At 34.6% G+C, this 15,196-nt stretch overlaps 1 protein-coding gene across 1 annotated transcript; it reads right to left on the reverse strand.

The window, feature by feature from the left end:
• Window positions 1–489: 489 nt before the first annotated feature.
• Window positions 490–13,619, reverse strand: CLDN18 (claudin 18). The gene is made up of 5 exons (XM_089671255.1): window positions 13,354–13,619; window positions 11,542–11,706; window positions 6,565–6,703; window positions 6,322–6,432; window positions 490–5,763 (listed from the first exon to the last, which is right to left on the reverse strand). The coding sequence occupies exons 1-5, from the start codon at window positions 13,571–13,573 to the stop codon at window positions 5,616–5,618; spliced, it is 783 nt and encodes a 260-aa protein (XP_089527381.1). The 5' UTR covers window positions 13,574–13,619; the 3' UTR covers window positions 490–5,615.
• Window positions 13,620–15,196: the final 1,577 nt, after the last annotated feature.

Consider the following 15,196-nt stretch of genomic DNA (forward strand, 5'->3'; position numbering starts at 1 on the left):
TATTCTTGTTCTGGCGTCTTTCAACCAATCAGTTTAATTTGAAATTCAGAAAAATAGAAAAATTCCTCAGATCATATTGTGCATTTGAATTAAACCTGTGCCTACTTTAAATGCCACATTATTTCTACACTTTTTGAATTTATATCATACAAATCCATCATGCTATAAGAGCTTTGCACTAGAAAATCATGGCTTTACAACTGGTCAGTTCCATACCACCAAACAGCAGAAATCGCATAAGCTGCAAGGATTCTCATTCTTAACAGCTTAGAGCAAACATGTTAGGTACATTCTGGCAGTAAGTATAAATAAAATATGATTTCATCAATTATACCTGTATGGCAGTCTGCGCTGTGTGTACTTTCACTCATCTATTTTTAGCTAAAGTTGACATTGCCTGTGTCCAGGCAATAATCTTTTTTACTTTAAAATCATAATGTCTGAATGTCATTGAAATCAGGCAAAGCAGAAAGTAAACACTGAGCAACATTTACCATTTTTTAGATTTATTGTTGAATAGCTACAGTATAAACTACAATGGTACAACATTTTTTTTTCATAAATGATGCTATCAAAGAAGTAGGGTCCATTTGGTATAGGAGCCGAGGCTGTTCACACAACAAAGTGTATGTTCACTGGGCAAAGTGAATGTTAGTGGATAAGGTGAAAATGTTCATATCTAATTATGTGCTTAGAAATTTTTAAAAATAACATTTTTGCTAGCACACAACTGGCTGTTCGTAGTGAAGACAAATTCAAATTATTCACTAATGTTCATTTTGCAAATAGAACAGGGAATTTACTAAATGAACAGCCTCTACTCCTATAGCAAACAAGCTCACTGTGTGTAAATTGCATGCAGTAACAAAAATGTGTAAAATTTTACATTTACAGAACATTTTATTAGCACTACAATATAATAAAAACTGTAAAAAAGTAGTATACCATGATATAGTGAACAGCACAACATAAGCATTTTTACACTTTATCTAAAAAATGCCATTAGTCACTTAAAGCATTTTGTGCTCAATGTGGAGGTGGGAAACAGCGTTCCATTGCTAAATGTTTTACTAACTAAGATTTGCTAGAAATGTGATTACAAATACAATCCAGCAAGGTAAGGTTTTCTTTAACCACTTTGAAACATAAGAGATGCATCCTAAAAGACAAAGTTTTTAGTGAGAATCTTATATGTCCATCTCCTCTGCCACTGCTTCCCCTGCCACTATCACCAGCAATTCCTAGGTGTCAAAATGACAGCAAGGAATTGCTTTGTATTACATAGCAGGAAGGCTGTCAAAATGCTGCTCCTGTGTAAAATGACACTTGCAGATAGTCTGAAAATGTCTTTGAGTAAATACTATGGATTATTATATTGTTTTGTTGTATTTTTTAATTTTCATTCATATGCAGATAAACTGTGTTACGTTTGATTTACATATGACAGCTGTACAAGTTAATTTTTTTAAATAAAATGTACTCCTATTTAACCCCTATTAACCCTAAGTTAACCCTAATAAGCTCTAATTAACTCATTTTCCCCTTATCCTCCTGATTAATATTTTTCTGATGATTTTTTTTGTTGTTGTTTGCTTTTATTTTTTAACAAGAAAATGCACAAAATTGAAAAAAATATTTTTAATTTGAAAATAACTGGCACACATTCTTCATCATGTTAATGTAAATTGAAATCGAACAAATTATAGAACAAAATGTATACTTTTTATTTCCAGTAAAAATACTTTTTTTTAAAGCTAACACTGGTAAAAACAGAAACAAAAACAGATTTTAATTTTTCTTTTTGGCTGTAGATTTTATAGAAAATAAAATAATTTTTGCAAAACTATATTGCCCTAGTTTTTCTCTCAAAAAACAATGTAGGTATAACTTTGTTATCTTAACCCCTTGGCTCTGACGCCTCCGTCCCTTTAAGGGGTTTGTGATTCTGGGAGGTGGGACGTAGTTTAGGGTCATGTGACTGCTGTGATTGGCTGTCACAGCGGTCACATGATAGGAAATGTCCCAATCTCTAGTACCGATGGGGACCTTTCCATGAAGCGCTGGTAAATGTGCTGGGAGTGCGCAGGGCACGGCACATGTTTGTTTACTTTTGGTACACAAATATGTGGCCACTCAGTGTCAAGGCCCAGCTGCCGAGAGGTCACAGATTTGCATACCGTCAGTGCCAAGATGTTAAGTAATGACAAAATTATCAACCAAAAACAGGCTCATTGTAGATATTTAAAAATTGCTTTGGTTCATAAGAGGTGTACAGGTATACCTTGAATTAGGGTTTCCAGCAAACATTACCTTGAATAGGTGTTTCCAGCAAACATTGTTTTTTTGTGTATTATGTAAAACTGCTAGAAGCTCACCTCAAGATTCCATATGAGTTGATTATTGCCCAACTGAACCTACAGTCCAAATCAGCTAAATACATTCCAGGTGCATCTGAACAAAAGCTATGCAGTCTTCCTATTCATTTTCTTTAAATGTATTCACAATCTAAGTAGATAAACTGGTAACCTACCAGCATGCTGCAGAGAATGAACCTCACTCTCTTTGTGGAAGCAGTGGTCTCTCTGTAGAGACTTGAGACACCTCCTGCTGAGTCAGAGATGGAGCACTTTATTCAGTAGGGGGTAGGATCTTTGCTGGTAGCAGAGTTGTAAATGTGAGCTATAGGTGTACATGTTATATTGAAGTTGACTTTATAAAGACTATGCCATTGCTAATGTTACAGAAATGGTTAAGATAAATTATCTTCTTCCCTGTAGGGGTTTTACTATTAATGCTATGGAACCATTATTTCACTTTTGTCATACTATTATATATGATATATATATATATACACTTTCATTTTAAAACCTAACTAATATAATGCTTTAATCTAGGAAATCAGATGACAAATTTCAAATTATTTTCTCTTTGAGTGATGTTAAAAATAAGATAAAAAGCTTTCTAGAACTATTACAATTCAGTGCAGCAGAGAAAAATATTCTGAACACAGTTCTATCTTATCCAATATTTATGTTAACATGGAAAAGTACAGGGCTTTTTGAAATGAAATCCATCTTTATTCAAAGAACAGGAGTAGAATTGCAAATTAAATGGTAGTGATATTCCATAGAAGCTTAAAATGGTACAACTCACTGATTGTATATGACAATAAAATCCTAGAAAAGTCTGTATTTGGCTTTCAAAATGCAATAGAGATGTTTCCTCAATGCCTCTTTCTTGCTTTGCTATAAAACGTCATAGAACTATGACAGTATGTAAAATCTGAATTTATGTCATTTTTAAATTTACAGGAGGAAATGTTGTTGCATCAAGTTTGCAGGAGCTATGCCAGCAAAGGAATGAGCTGAGATATAGCAGATACCAAAATATGAATAGCAATTGCTTCATTCAAAGGCTGTTGCAACTCCTTTAAATTCTCTCTTCTGCCCTGAATGTTCTATCACTGAATTTCCATGTTTATAACCTTGACCACCTGTGAGGGAAATTTACTTTGGATTGCATACTTTTGTATGAAAGTTTTAAGAATTTTGGTATGTTTCAAGAAAGTAAAAATCAAAAGAATAAAAGTGTTAAAAGTTTGTAGGTTTATAATAGTGGTGAGCAACTGGTTAAAAATATCTGCACAAAGTGTATCTACTCTACATAAAATATCACTATCCGATACAATTTATAATGATTCCTACATGCATAGAGGAATTAATTTACTAAATGAGTAGGGACTGTTCATTTACAAAGTAAATGTTCTCTAAGTAATTGAAGTGAAGCTGTGTTCACCTTGAATACCCAATAATGGTTGAGGATTTTTGATTGCAAATGACTGAATGATTGACGTGTACACAACTTCACTTTAATTGCTTTGATAAGTAAACTTTCTCTACTCCTTTAGAAACTTGAATAAAGTTAAAATAATTGGGCTGTTATAATTTTGTGTACCTTTTAAAGAATAAAAGCTAAAAAAAAAAAATAGATAGCCCTACAATCTATGGTAAATAATCAATTTAGGAGTTTAGCACTACATACAATAATTTTTATGATGTTTCTGTAAACATATTTTGAAACTCCAAGGTGCAATTTCTCATTATTCTGCTAAAATAAATTCATATTAAAAAACATTTTAAATGCATTTTTGACTGTACTGCATATTTTTTACTGGATCTGAAGAAACAGAAAAAAGTACATCATTAGCGCTTAAGAACTAGCAAAAAATTAAGTACAAACTATAAAACAGTATACAGTATATACAGTATATATTAATACATACTTCTATTTAAAACAAATGTCATAGCAACTAACCATAACAATAGGGGCAGTTACCAAGTATTTAATATGCCGAGGGAGAAAAATTTACGCAAATAAAAACGTTCATAGATAGAATTTATCTACATGCAACTTGTGGTAATTATTTACCCTTTTGCAAAGGAAATGATTTGCTGAAGCAGCAAATTTTATGTTTGGTCTGGTGAATATGTGATCATTTTGATCCCACTCAGCGGAATTTGATACATATAAACGTGCCTAAATTGATTAGATGCTTGAAACACACACAGGGGGTTATTTGCTAAAACTGAAGAGTGCAAAATCTGGTATAACTGTGCATGGAAACCAGTCAGCTTCCAGATTTTATTGCTAAAGCTTAATCGAACAAGCCAAAGTTTGAAGCTGATTGGCTACCATGTACAGCTGCATCAGATTCTGAGTGCTCCAGTTTTAGTAAATCCCCCCAAAGATACATTGGGCTGAGTCTGAAAATGTACTGTACAGTACATCACCCTTCTTCAAGTAAAGAAATATCATAGGGGTGTTTTCCTCTTGTTCTGTTACACAACTAAAAAATGGTGTACAAATGCTTGTTAACTAAAAGGATACTTTTAATATTATTTAACTCATCTGGCTGCTAAAAAAAAGATCTGCCTGTTTTTAACCCTTTTTAAAGTCTATAGTTACCTGGATTAACTACTATCTTACCAGTCAATGTTTCTGGGGTTTTTTGGCTTCAATTAGAGTAGTAAAAAGTCAAAATTTCTGCGAGGCTTTCAGTGCTACTGTGACCCCACTAATCAAAATTCTTCTTACTTTTTTACTTGTAAGACCAGAAAAAAATGTAAGGAATGGATGTCACCAAACACAAAAGCAATACAAAAAAATCTGCTACTAAACAAACAAACTTTTTCAATTACTTTGAATCATAATCTTTCCCCACTCCAACCAAAACCAATAAGAAGACATTTTTAATCTTTAACAAAAAAAAAAATGAGTGGCATTAGTGGCACAGCTACAGATAGGTGCTCAGCTGTTCATTTCCTCTTTTATAATTTGCTGCTTCTATATATTGCATATTAAAAACATGCCTATTCCTATATGTATATTAGGTATTACTTAGCTGTCTAGAATAGAATGTTATGTGCGCTACTAAGTGGTAAAACAAGTAGCATAATTTATTACAAGGTAATATAATGTAATTTTAATTGTGCACATAAAGACCTTCAACATTTAAGCTGGCAAAGGTTTTCTGTTTTGTGCCCTAATTGAACCCATTTCTGAATAAGAAGGCTCTTTAGTTTGCATTACAAAACATACATAGGGACAATTAAAGGTTACACATAGTCATATTTTGATGGGTAGCCTTTGCCATCTTCACTTTTTCGGGACTCATTGTATATAGACTTCTTGCTCTTTTCCTCATATGCTGACGTCTTGTATCCCGGGCTTTTGGCTGACACGTGATAGGAAACTGCTTTGTAACTACATGAAAAAGACAAATTATTACAGACATGAATAAAAACATATACTCTAGAACCTAATACCCAGATCCAGGGGTGGACTGACAACTCATGGGGCACCCGGGCAATAGGGGATCATGGGGTCCCTGTGTCCTTGCCCACACTCAAAAAAGCCTATAAAAAAGGTACCAGGGGCATTTCATGGGGACCCCAACTGACCCCGGGCCCTCGGGCAATGCCCGAGTGCTCGAATGGTCAGTCCGCCCCTGCCCAGATCTAAAGGAAAGAGAACAAATATCTACCAAGCTGGCCTAAAGGTTCATCTCTGATGCTTTCTTTAGCACCTTCTTCTCATATGTCATGTTTTCCAATATAAATAGTTTTCAGTTTACTGACTATTTAAGTTAAAATGGACCAATTAGCTATAACACAAGGGGTCCTAATGTGCATCACTTTCTTTTACTTGATGTTTTGTTTGACACTTTTAGAATTCTTCTCTAAGGTGATTCATCTGCAGTTAGTATACATGTGAGAGTTTTCTGCATAGCACTTTTTTTGCGTAGTGTTTAGAGTGACTTACGTAGTCTCTTCAGGCATTAGACCTCTGCACGCAATGCACATCATGACACCACCAATCAATGCAATACCGCCAGCAACCCATCCAACAAATAAAGCGGAACCAAAAGTGTATCTGTTAGAAGGGTAGAAAACGTGTTAGAAAATGTAGCATTTATGTAGGTTTATAGAGCATTTATGTGGTCGATAGCACAGGCAGCAATGCATTCTCAGCATCTTAGAATACACAGACGTATAATAGGCGTACCTTGTCTGGAGAGTCTGCAGGCCTCCCATCCCTCCCATGCCACTGATGGCTCCACCTGTGTACATGCTAGACGTGGTCATCCAGAAGTTAGTCACCAACATGTTGGCAAAGACAGACACACCAATTATTGAACACAGACCTTGGCAAAATAACATAAAGGGGAAGACAATGAGTAAAATATGAAGTCATATTAGTTTTTATATAATGTTAAAGTAAAACTAAACTGTATATGAGCACCCCAAACTGAAAATTCTATTTAATTCATTTTTAATATTCAAAGCAAACCCACACACATATCACATATTCCATGTATGACTTCAATTTAGCCTAGGTCAGAAACCAGGAAGCAAGTTATGAAATGTAAAAAAAAAAAGGTTAAAACAACTAGATATAATATACCTTCCTGTGGATTCACAAATGCTAGTAGCATAGGGATCAAAATAGTTTTAATATTGAAGTTAAAGCGATTCTAAAGGTTCTTTTTTTTTTTTTTTTTTGCAAAATAACAAACATGTCTGTACTTACCTGCTGTGTGCAGTGGTTTTGCAAAGATCAGCCTGGCCCCCCGCAGGCTCTTCTGGCCTCTCCTGTCTGCTGGGTGCCCACACAGCGAGCAGCTTGCTATGGGGGCACCCCTGCTGCTCCGTATGCCATTCACACATAGAGTCGTGGCTTGGCCTTCCCCCTCTCTCTGCTGATTGGCTGACTGGCTGTGAGTGGCAGCAGTGGGAGCCAATGGCTCCCACTTGCAGTCTCAACCAATGAGGAGGCAGCGACCCAGGGCAGTGGAACCTGTCATTCACATCGTTGGATCATTATGGAGCACAGGTAAGTGTTGAGGGGGCTGGGTGCACTTCTGCACACAGAAGGTTTTTTTTAATCTTCATGCATAGAATGCAAGATGGTAAAAAACCTTCAGCCTTTACAGCCACTTTAATGGTAAAGTTCTGCTTTAAGTGGTAATTTTATTTGTTTTGCTCACCATAAATATACAGTTACTTATTGATTTATTTTGGAAATTAAATGCCTTATCTAGTATACCTTTTAAGTTTCACATTAGTAAACTCTTTAATACACAATATTATAAGTGCAGTCCTATGTTTGTTACCCAAACTAGTAGTTGCTTAACCCCATGGAAAATAGCAATCAAGGTAAGAAACTGTACAGCTCTCTGCTGAAAAAATAGATGCTGATTATTGGGAGATTCTAATGTAGATTTTTGTGTAATTTCTTTCTTTATACTTTGAGGTCATGGCTAAAAAATAAAAATTAAAATATTTTTTAGGTGAATATGAATTAGTGCATATGAATATTTTGGTTTCTTATTTGCATTCAACAGGTGGTGCTCTAGGCTTTATTTATCATGTTTTTCTGACTATTATTTGAATTTGTGAAAAAAAACAGCTGTTTACAAAATTGCATCCAGCTAAAAATCACACAAAACTAATTGTGTCAGTGTGGTGGTGTACCTCCATATTTTTTCTTCTCTTAATGTTAATATGGATCTGTACAAATTTTATTTGAAAAAAGTCTGAAAGAAAACAGCCTCTGCTTTTGCATTCACTTTAAAAAGCCCTAAATACTCTATGAATCCCATGTTATCAGTTCACCCTGTACTAAATGTTTATTTGCAGAACAAAGATTTTATAAAAATATTTAAAATTATTAAAAAAAAGTCAGTATAAAAAAACACAATCTTTAAAAATAAATAAATAAAATGGATCTATAGTTTCTCTTTAGCATTAACAGGCTGGTTAGATGTGACTTAATAGAGCTGTATTTACATTTGACATTTAGAACATATACTGTGTATTGATCAATGAGTTAGCCTAAGTTAGTTTTAAAAAATGGTTTGGTAAACATTCTTCAGTGTTCCCATGATATTATCTGGGTGTTTCAGCTCATTTTGTTTACAAAAGCTCAGGATGCATGTTTGGAGGTCCAAACATTTCACCCACAATGAAAATGTTTCTATTTGCTGGAGTTCACATTGTTATGTCCTTGGCATCATAGGGAATATAAAATGATGAGTATACGTTGTGGCCATTTTAATTTTTCTTTTTAAACTGCAGCTAACGTAAAACCATAATTTTATCATACAAAAAACTGTGAAAAACATGTTAGTCATATTGGCACACCTTTAAGGCATACTGCTTAGTAATTTATAAACAAATTATATCTCTACAATCCTGAATCTGATCTCCATTTTTTCCATTAGAAAGAAAAATAAGTATTGTTTTTATTAATAACAGATGGACAATATGTATTATATTATTAATCACATTTTATCATATGGATATACTGTGGCTTGTATCATTATCAAATCTTATCATATGAACAATAATAAGGCTCATAGATTATTATCACATATTATCAAATGGGCAATCATTTACAAGAATAATATCACCCATAGCATCCTTTATGCTATGCACATGTCTTCTCTGAATTGAAGGAAAGTTATAATTAGAGAGTGAGTTTAAAAGTAAACAGGTTCTGCTGTGCTATGGTTGTTTAGAAAACTCAGTGTTCTGCAACAGGAAGTGATGTCAGGGCCCAGGAAGTGATGCAGCACAAGTCACGGAGGAACGGACCGGGTGAAATGCTGATCACTCAGCAAAATTGGCAAGGCTGTATCTGACTGTTTTTGCACTTTATGGAATACTTTGATGGGCCTTGTGCTTACATACAAAGTTATAATTAGAGAGAGAGTTTAAAAGTAAACAGCTTCTACTGTGCTATGTTTGTTTAGGAAACTGACAGTGTTCTGTGGCCCAATTTCCTGGGTGCATCTTGCATTAAGCATTTATTTTTTAAACATGAAAATGTATAAAAATAGAAAAAAGAAAGAAAGAAAATCAGTTTAAAAATATATACACATACAAAGAAATTAAATAAAATTGACCCCAAACCATTGCAGTTCCCCCTTTGCAAAGAACCTGTTGAGAAAAAAAAGGGGAAAAGCACCTCTAAGTGTGAACTGGAAACGTATTTATTGCACATAGAAGAGAGCAACGTTCCTTCAGAATGACAAAAGGATTGTATTGAGACATTTTGTTGAATGCCCTTAAGTTGGTTGGGGGAGGCTGGTACACATCGGGGGTTTTTATTCCCGTAAGTCTTTTTACTTCATATATCAGCACAACCTCCCTGTATCCCGTCAGCTTGACAATGGACTGCACTAGGATGGTCATCTCACAGAGCATGCTAAGGAAACACATCGTAACAACGCCGGGTGACATCATCATGCACACACTGCACTCCACTGTGCATTCCAGACCTTGGTAACAGGCCCTCTCCATCTTGCCAGCTTCATGATACTAACAGATTACTGATTATCATCTACTACTGCACACTATGCTGTTCACCGTGGTGGACTCCCATTGATGGAACATTGATGTGCCTTTTTTTATCTACCCTCCTGTAGGTTACTCTCTTTCATGTGCAATAAATAAGTTTCCAGTTCACACTTAGAGGCGCCTTTCCCCTTTTTTCTCTCTACATGTACCTCTCTGATCTCTGTTTGAATCCAGTGACAGGCAGCCACAAGTGAATTAGGACTCTGTCCATCCTGCTGGTTCAAGACATGCTATCTACTGTTTGATAGAGTACCCCTCATCTCTATATATCAATTATATATTTTTGGGTCCAGCTTTATATGGTATTGTTATATGCATTGTTATTCACACACTGATGTCTCCTTGCACCTTATCCATGGTTTTAGTGATACCATCAGATTGATTACAGGTTTTGCCTATCCCCTTTGTTTATTCCTTGCAAAGAACCTGTTACCTGAGCTTCATTTATCAAGGATTCTGGGAACCTATGAATCAGTGGTGCCTCATAATAATCAGTTTGATCCAAACTTGCACTGGAAAATCACACTTGGAACATGAATAATTAAATCTAACTGGGTGATGTTGAGGCAATTCAAGCTGTATGAGAAAGTTACTCTAGTAGGCCTTGATAAAAGAAGCCTTATAGAGACAGATATGTATTTGCTGAAGCAAGAATGTTCCTCAGACATTCTTCCCTCTCACTTACTGGTGAATGAATTATATCTTCTTTGAATTTCCTTCAGTATGTCTTCATAAATATGTGTGATGCATTTTTAAGTAGGGGTAAAATAATATGAGACTATAATACATTTTAACCAGACTAACCAAAGAAGTAAAATCTGATGTTGTTACTCTGATTGATTTATAACCCCAACATTTTTTCACAAGTGCCTTTTCCCTTACCTCTTTTTTGCTTTCAATGAATATGTTCTCGCTGAAAATCTGTGTTAGGTATTTCCAGTCTTTGATTTTAACATACATTTGTAGTTTCAGCCAATATTTATTTGGTTAATCACACATTTAAATTTTAAAATGGAGTTTTAGTTCAGGCTACTGAGATTTCTTGCTGCTTTAAAAACATATTATTTGTTTTCTTTAAATATTTTTATGTAAGGATATATACATATATCTTAAATGTGATGCTAAATTAGTCATTTCTGTTTTTTTAAATTCTCCAGATGGGTATTTCAAATGAACACCCAGTCAGTGTGAAATGTACTCAACCATTTAGTGCAATAGAATTATGTCAAAGCAAGTTCATTACAGTCAATAGTATATCACTTACAATGAGGCTGCATATCCATACAGGTTATGGCTAGAGGGGACTAAACTAATCAAAACACTTTTTAAACAAAAGATAGAAGGTATTCAAATGTTTTAACTATCACATATCCCAAAAATAGGAGGAATATTCCTCAGTTCAGGACTATGAGTGGAGCCATGCAATTTATTCAGTTACACCCCAAACATCCAAACTGCACATCCAGAACCGCTGGTTCATAGTGAAAATATAGCCCAATATTATAGAGCCATGGCTTCTATGGAGTAGTTCTTGGGATCTGGCAAGACACTATAACCATACAGGTTATAGTGAGAAGGGACTATCACTTACTATTACTTACAGTGCAACAAACTCACTCACCTGCTACAATGAACAATACTCCAGATGTAAGAGTGATGTTGGCTTTGGCAGTGTCTTCCATGTTTCCGATTCTGATACATTTTAGGGCAAAAATTGCTATAAGTAAGCCGATCGCTCCCAGAACAATCCCTACAATCATCAATGCTCTTACTGCCTGGAACATTGCTGTGGGAGAGAAATTAGGAAATCAGACTATGGTGTGCTTATTCTCCCTCATAGTATACCTTTCTTGTATACAGTTCTAGATAATTCTCATATCACGATGGGTTCAATTTAATTTTTCTAATAAATTTAGGCCCTTGTTTACATTTTTAATGTAGTCGTGTATGTTGTTATTTTATTTTTTGATAGATACATTAATTATACTAATTATAGCATTAGAGTATTATAGTAGTATATAGTATTTACTGTTAATATAAATATATAAGACAAATATAAATGCATATTCATTATATAATTTGCAATATTTTTACAGATTTGATAAAAATGTAAATCAATAAAGATATGGCTAAATATATGGTTTGTTTTATTATTAGAAATATGAGGAAAATCTATTTAATTAATTTACTACTAAATAAAATACATAGTAATAAATTAATATTCAGAGACCACTTATGTAGTGCACATAACAAGACCAGATCCAGACTAATAAGCACAGTCAATTAAAACAAAATATAAAGAATGCAATTATAATTCAATGTCACTATTGAGACCAACAGAAGTTCTTCAAGAAGAAAAATTTGTTCATTCTCCAATACCATACAGCATCCTAGTAAAACCATAAAATATTAAAATTTTTCTAAATAAAGATATGCATGCAAACCGAAGCTCATTATTTCTTTATTCAAAATCCATTATTCATCAACAGGGTGTGGGTGGCAAAGAAATCATGCATAACTAAAAAGGAAATTGCTGATAAGAACCAGTACACCTGAATCAAGGCTGATAAGATATATTCTGCCTTTGGAAAACAAAAGGCCAGGTTCACAGTTGGGGGGGGAGTAAAGCTTGGTTTTATCAGCCCTCACATACTGAAAGCCATCGCCCCATTTACAAAACATAGAACAGAAACTATGGAGAGAAAAAAAATGTTGTGTATAATGTCTTTGCTTTTCTACAGACATAGAATTTTATCCTGATAATAGTACTCTTTTCCCATCCCACAGCTAGAATTCAAGAATACCAATGACCTTCTACCACACCTAATAGTAGATAATAGAAACTATGATTTGAAAGTTAAGTCCAGAACAATTAATGTGAGGCAGAGACAGTATGGTGAGCAACTTTTGAAAATGGAAAGCAATTCATGCCTGCAAAAACTTATAAATGTTTAAAACAGTTATTCATAATCTAGATTAATTAAATCACAGTAAGTCTTAATCACTGATTAATCCTACTTAATGATGGTTAAGTAAGATTTTGAGTATAAGCAGTGAATGTAACATTTACCAAATATTCACCATAGGTTTTTTCTTCCTGGTGCATGTGTTTTAAAATACAAAGAGTGATTCACCTGCAATGTATGTTAAATTGAGTGAGTGTTAAATTCACTGCTTTTTAAATATAATCCAAAGAGTAAAATTATGTTAAAACTGCATCAATAAGTAAAAAAAATGTGTTGATATTATTGGTATGAACATTATTATTATTGCTATTCATTTTGCTTTCCTTTTTATTGCCACTATTAAAAAATCTTAATCTTATTTTTATAAATTTCCTAATATAAATATTTCTTAGACAAAAAAGGAAAAACACACATACATACATAGACACACAATTAGAGTGCACATGTAATTTATAAAGTAAATGGACCTGGTAGGCCAAGGATGGTGAAGTAGGGTCGGCATTCTGTAAATCCTGAGCTCTGTCTGACACAGCTTCTCCACAAGCCTTGGTACTGGTATACAGCAGTCACTGGATTATCATAGAGGTCCTGTGTGCTCCACATATCCAATCCTGTGGCTGCAATGATTCCAGCAAAACCCAGGGCTGAGACGATGAAGCCCATCGTTTGGCACATTGTGACCGACATGGTTGAAATTTGTTGAAGGTTCCAGCTGGCTGTGCTGACTGTTGCTTCTGTTGCTTCTGCTCTACTGGAGTCCCATTCTGAAGGACAATTATAACCGCCTCTTTCTGTCCCTGCTTTGTTTACTCAGTATGTTTTCATAAGATATCACAGTTTCGCCCTTATTGTGGGTAGTGTGGACAAGTTTCACATGACACATAAAAACGTAGCATGGAGATTTGACCAGTGAGGAAGGGAAGTGATATCACTGCCACTAGCCTATGGCATCATCAGTTTCTCTCACCACCACAGTTTCTGTGTGTGATCAACCCTTTTCTCTGACATATATACAGTAGTATATATTGTTAAAATTAACCTATTTTGAAAAGTCTTAGCCTTGGAATGTCCTACAAACTTAATCTTTTCTCTGCCCAACATTTTTAAATTTTCATTTACCATTGCTAGTACCTTAAAACAATGTATTGTATTCTTCACATACTCAAAGTGCCCATAAACATTGGATTAAGGGTTTTAGCTTTAGAAAACAATCTAATTTTCAGCTCCTCAATTTGTCTTAGTGCAAAGGCATAATAAAACATGTACTCTGCCAATGCTGAACCCCTTCTGAAATGCCTGGTTTTATCACTGATCCTTTGGCTTTAATACTTTTGGCATGGAAAAATTAAGCAAATTAGAAGTTCTTTTGTCACTTGGTGTGTATTTATCCCATATCAATGAAGTAAGACAGGCTAGCAGCTACCATTCTCAGGTGGTGGTCTGTAATAACATCCTTTTGCATTTCTCATGACTAGTTTAATCCACGACAAGTGTATATAAAGCCTTTCAGTTTGGATGGAACATGGAATGGTTAAAACCCATGTCTATTCTTTTTTCTCTTCCATTCAAGAGACTGCCCTTTCTTTTTAGACACACCTGGATGTAAGAGGAATTCCACCATAGCGAAAATCCAAATACACAATTGTCACCAGAGCGAATGTCTCCTTCAGAAGACTTTCCCTCTATTCTTGTTCTAGTAACAGCTCAGAATTTTGATTTTCTCTCGCTTTTTGTTCTGGTGATAATGGTGACCAGGACAAATGGAGAGAGTTAATTTACCTAGAATGGACAGAAATGAAAACCTAACAGAGGTTCTAACCTTCATCCCTCTATCCAAAACGAATAAAAAATTACTTTAGATACACTTTAAGCTGTTATTAGCAGATGTATGTTTTGGGAGTCTCTTAAGATCACAGTAACACTTTAGTAGCAATTATAATGAAAGCTTTACACTTAGGGAGTTTGAAAATTATTTCTCAGAACTACATTAACCTCTTAAAGATTATATGAGAATTTTGTGATTGCATCTACACTCACCAGCCACTTTATTAGGTACACCTGTTCAATTGCTAGGTAACACAAATTGCTATTCAGCTAATTACTTGGCAGCAACTCAATGCATTTAGGCATCTAGATGTGGTGAAGATGGCTTTCTGAAGTTCAAATTGAGCATAAGAATGCTGAAGAAAGGGGATTTAAGTGACTTTGAACGTGGCATGGTTGTTGATGCCAGACAGGTTGGTCTAAGTATTTAAAAAACTGCAGGTTTACTGGGATTTACACACAACCTTCCCTAGGGTTTACAGAGAC

The sequence above is a fragment of the Staurois parvus genome, unplaced genomic scaffold, assembly GCF_062004578.1.
Source record: "Staurois parvus isolate SC_StPar_1 unplaced genomic scaffold, SC_StPar_1.0 ptg000102l, whole genome shotgun sequence".
In the NCBI taxonomy this organism is placed as follows: Eukaryota; Metazoa; Chordata; class Amphibia; order Anura; family Ranidae; genus Staurois; species Staurois parvus.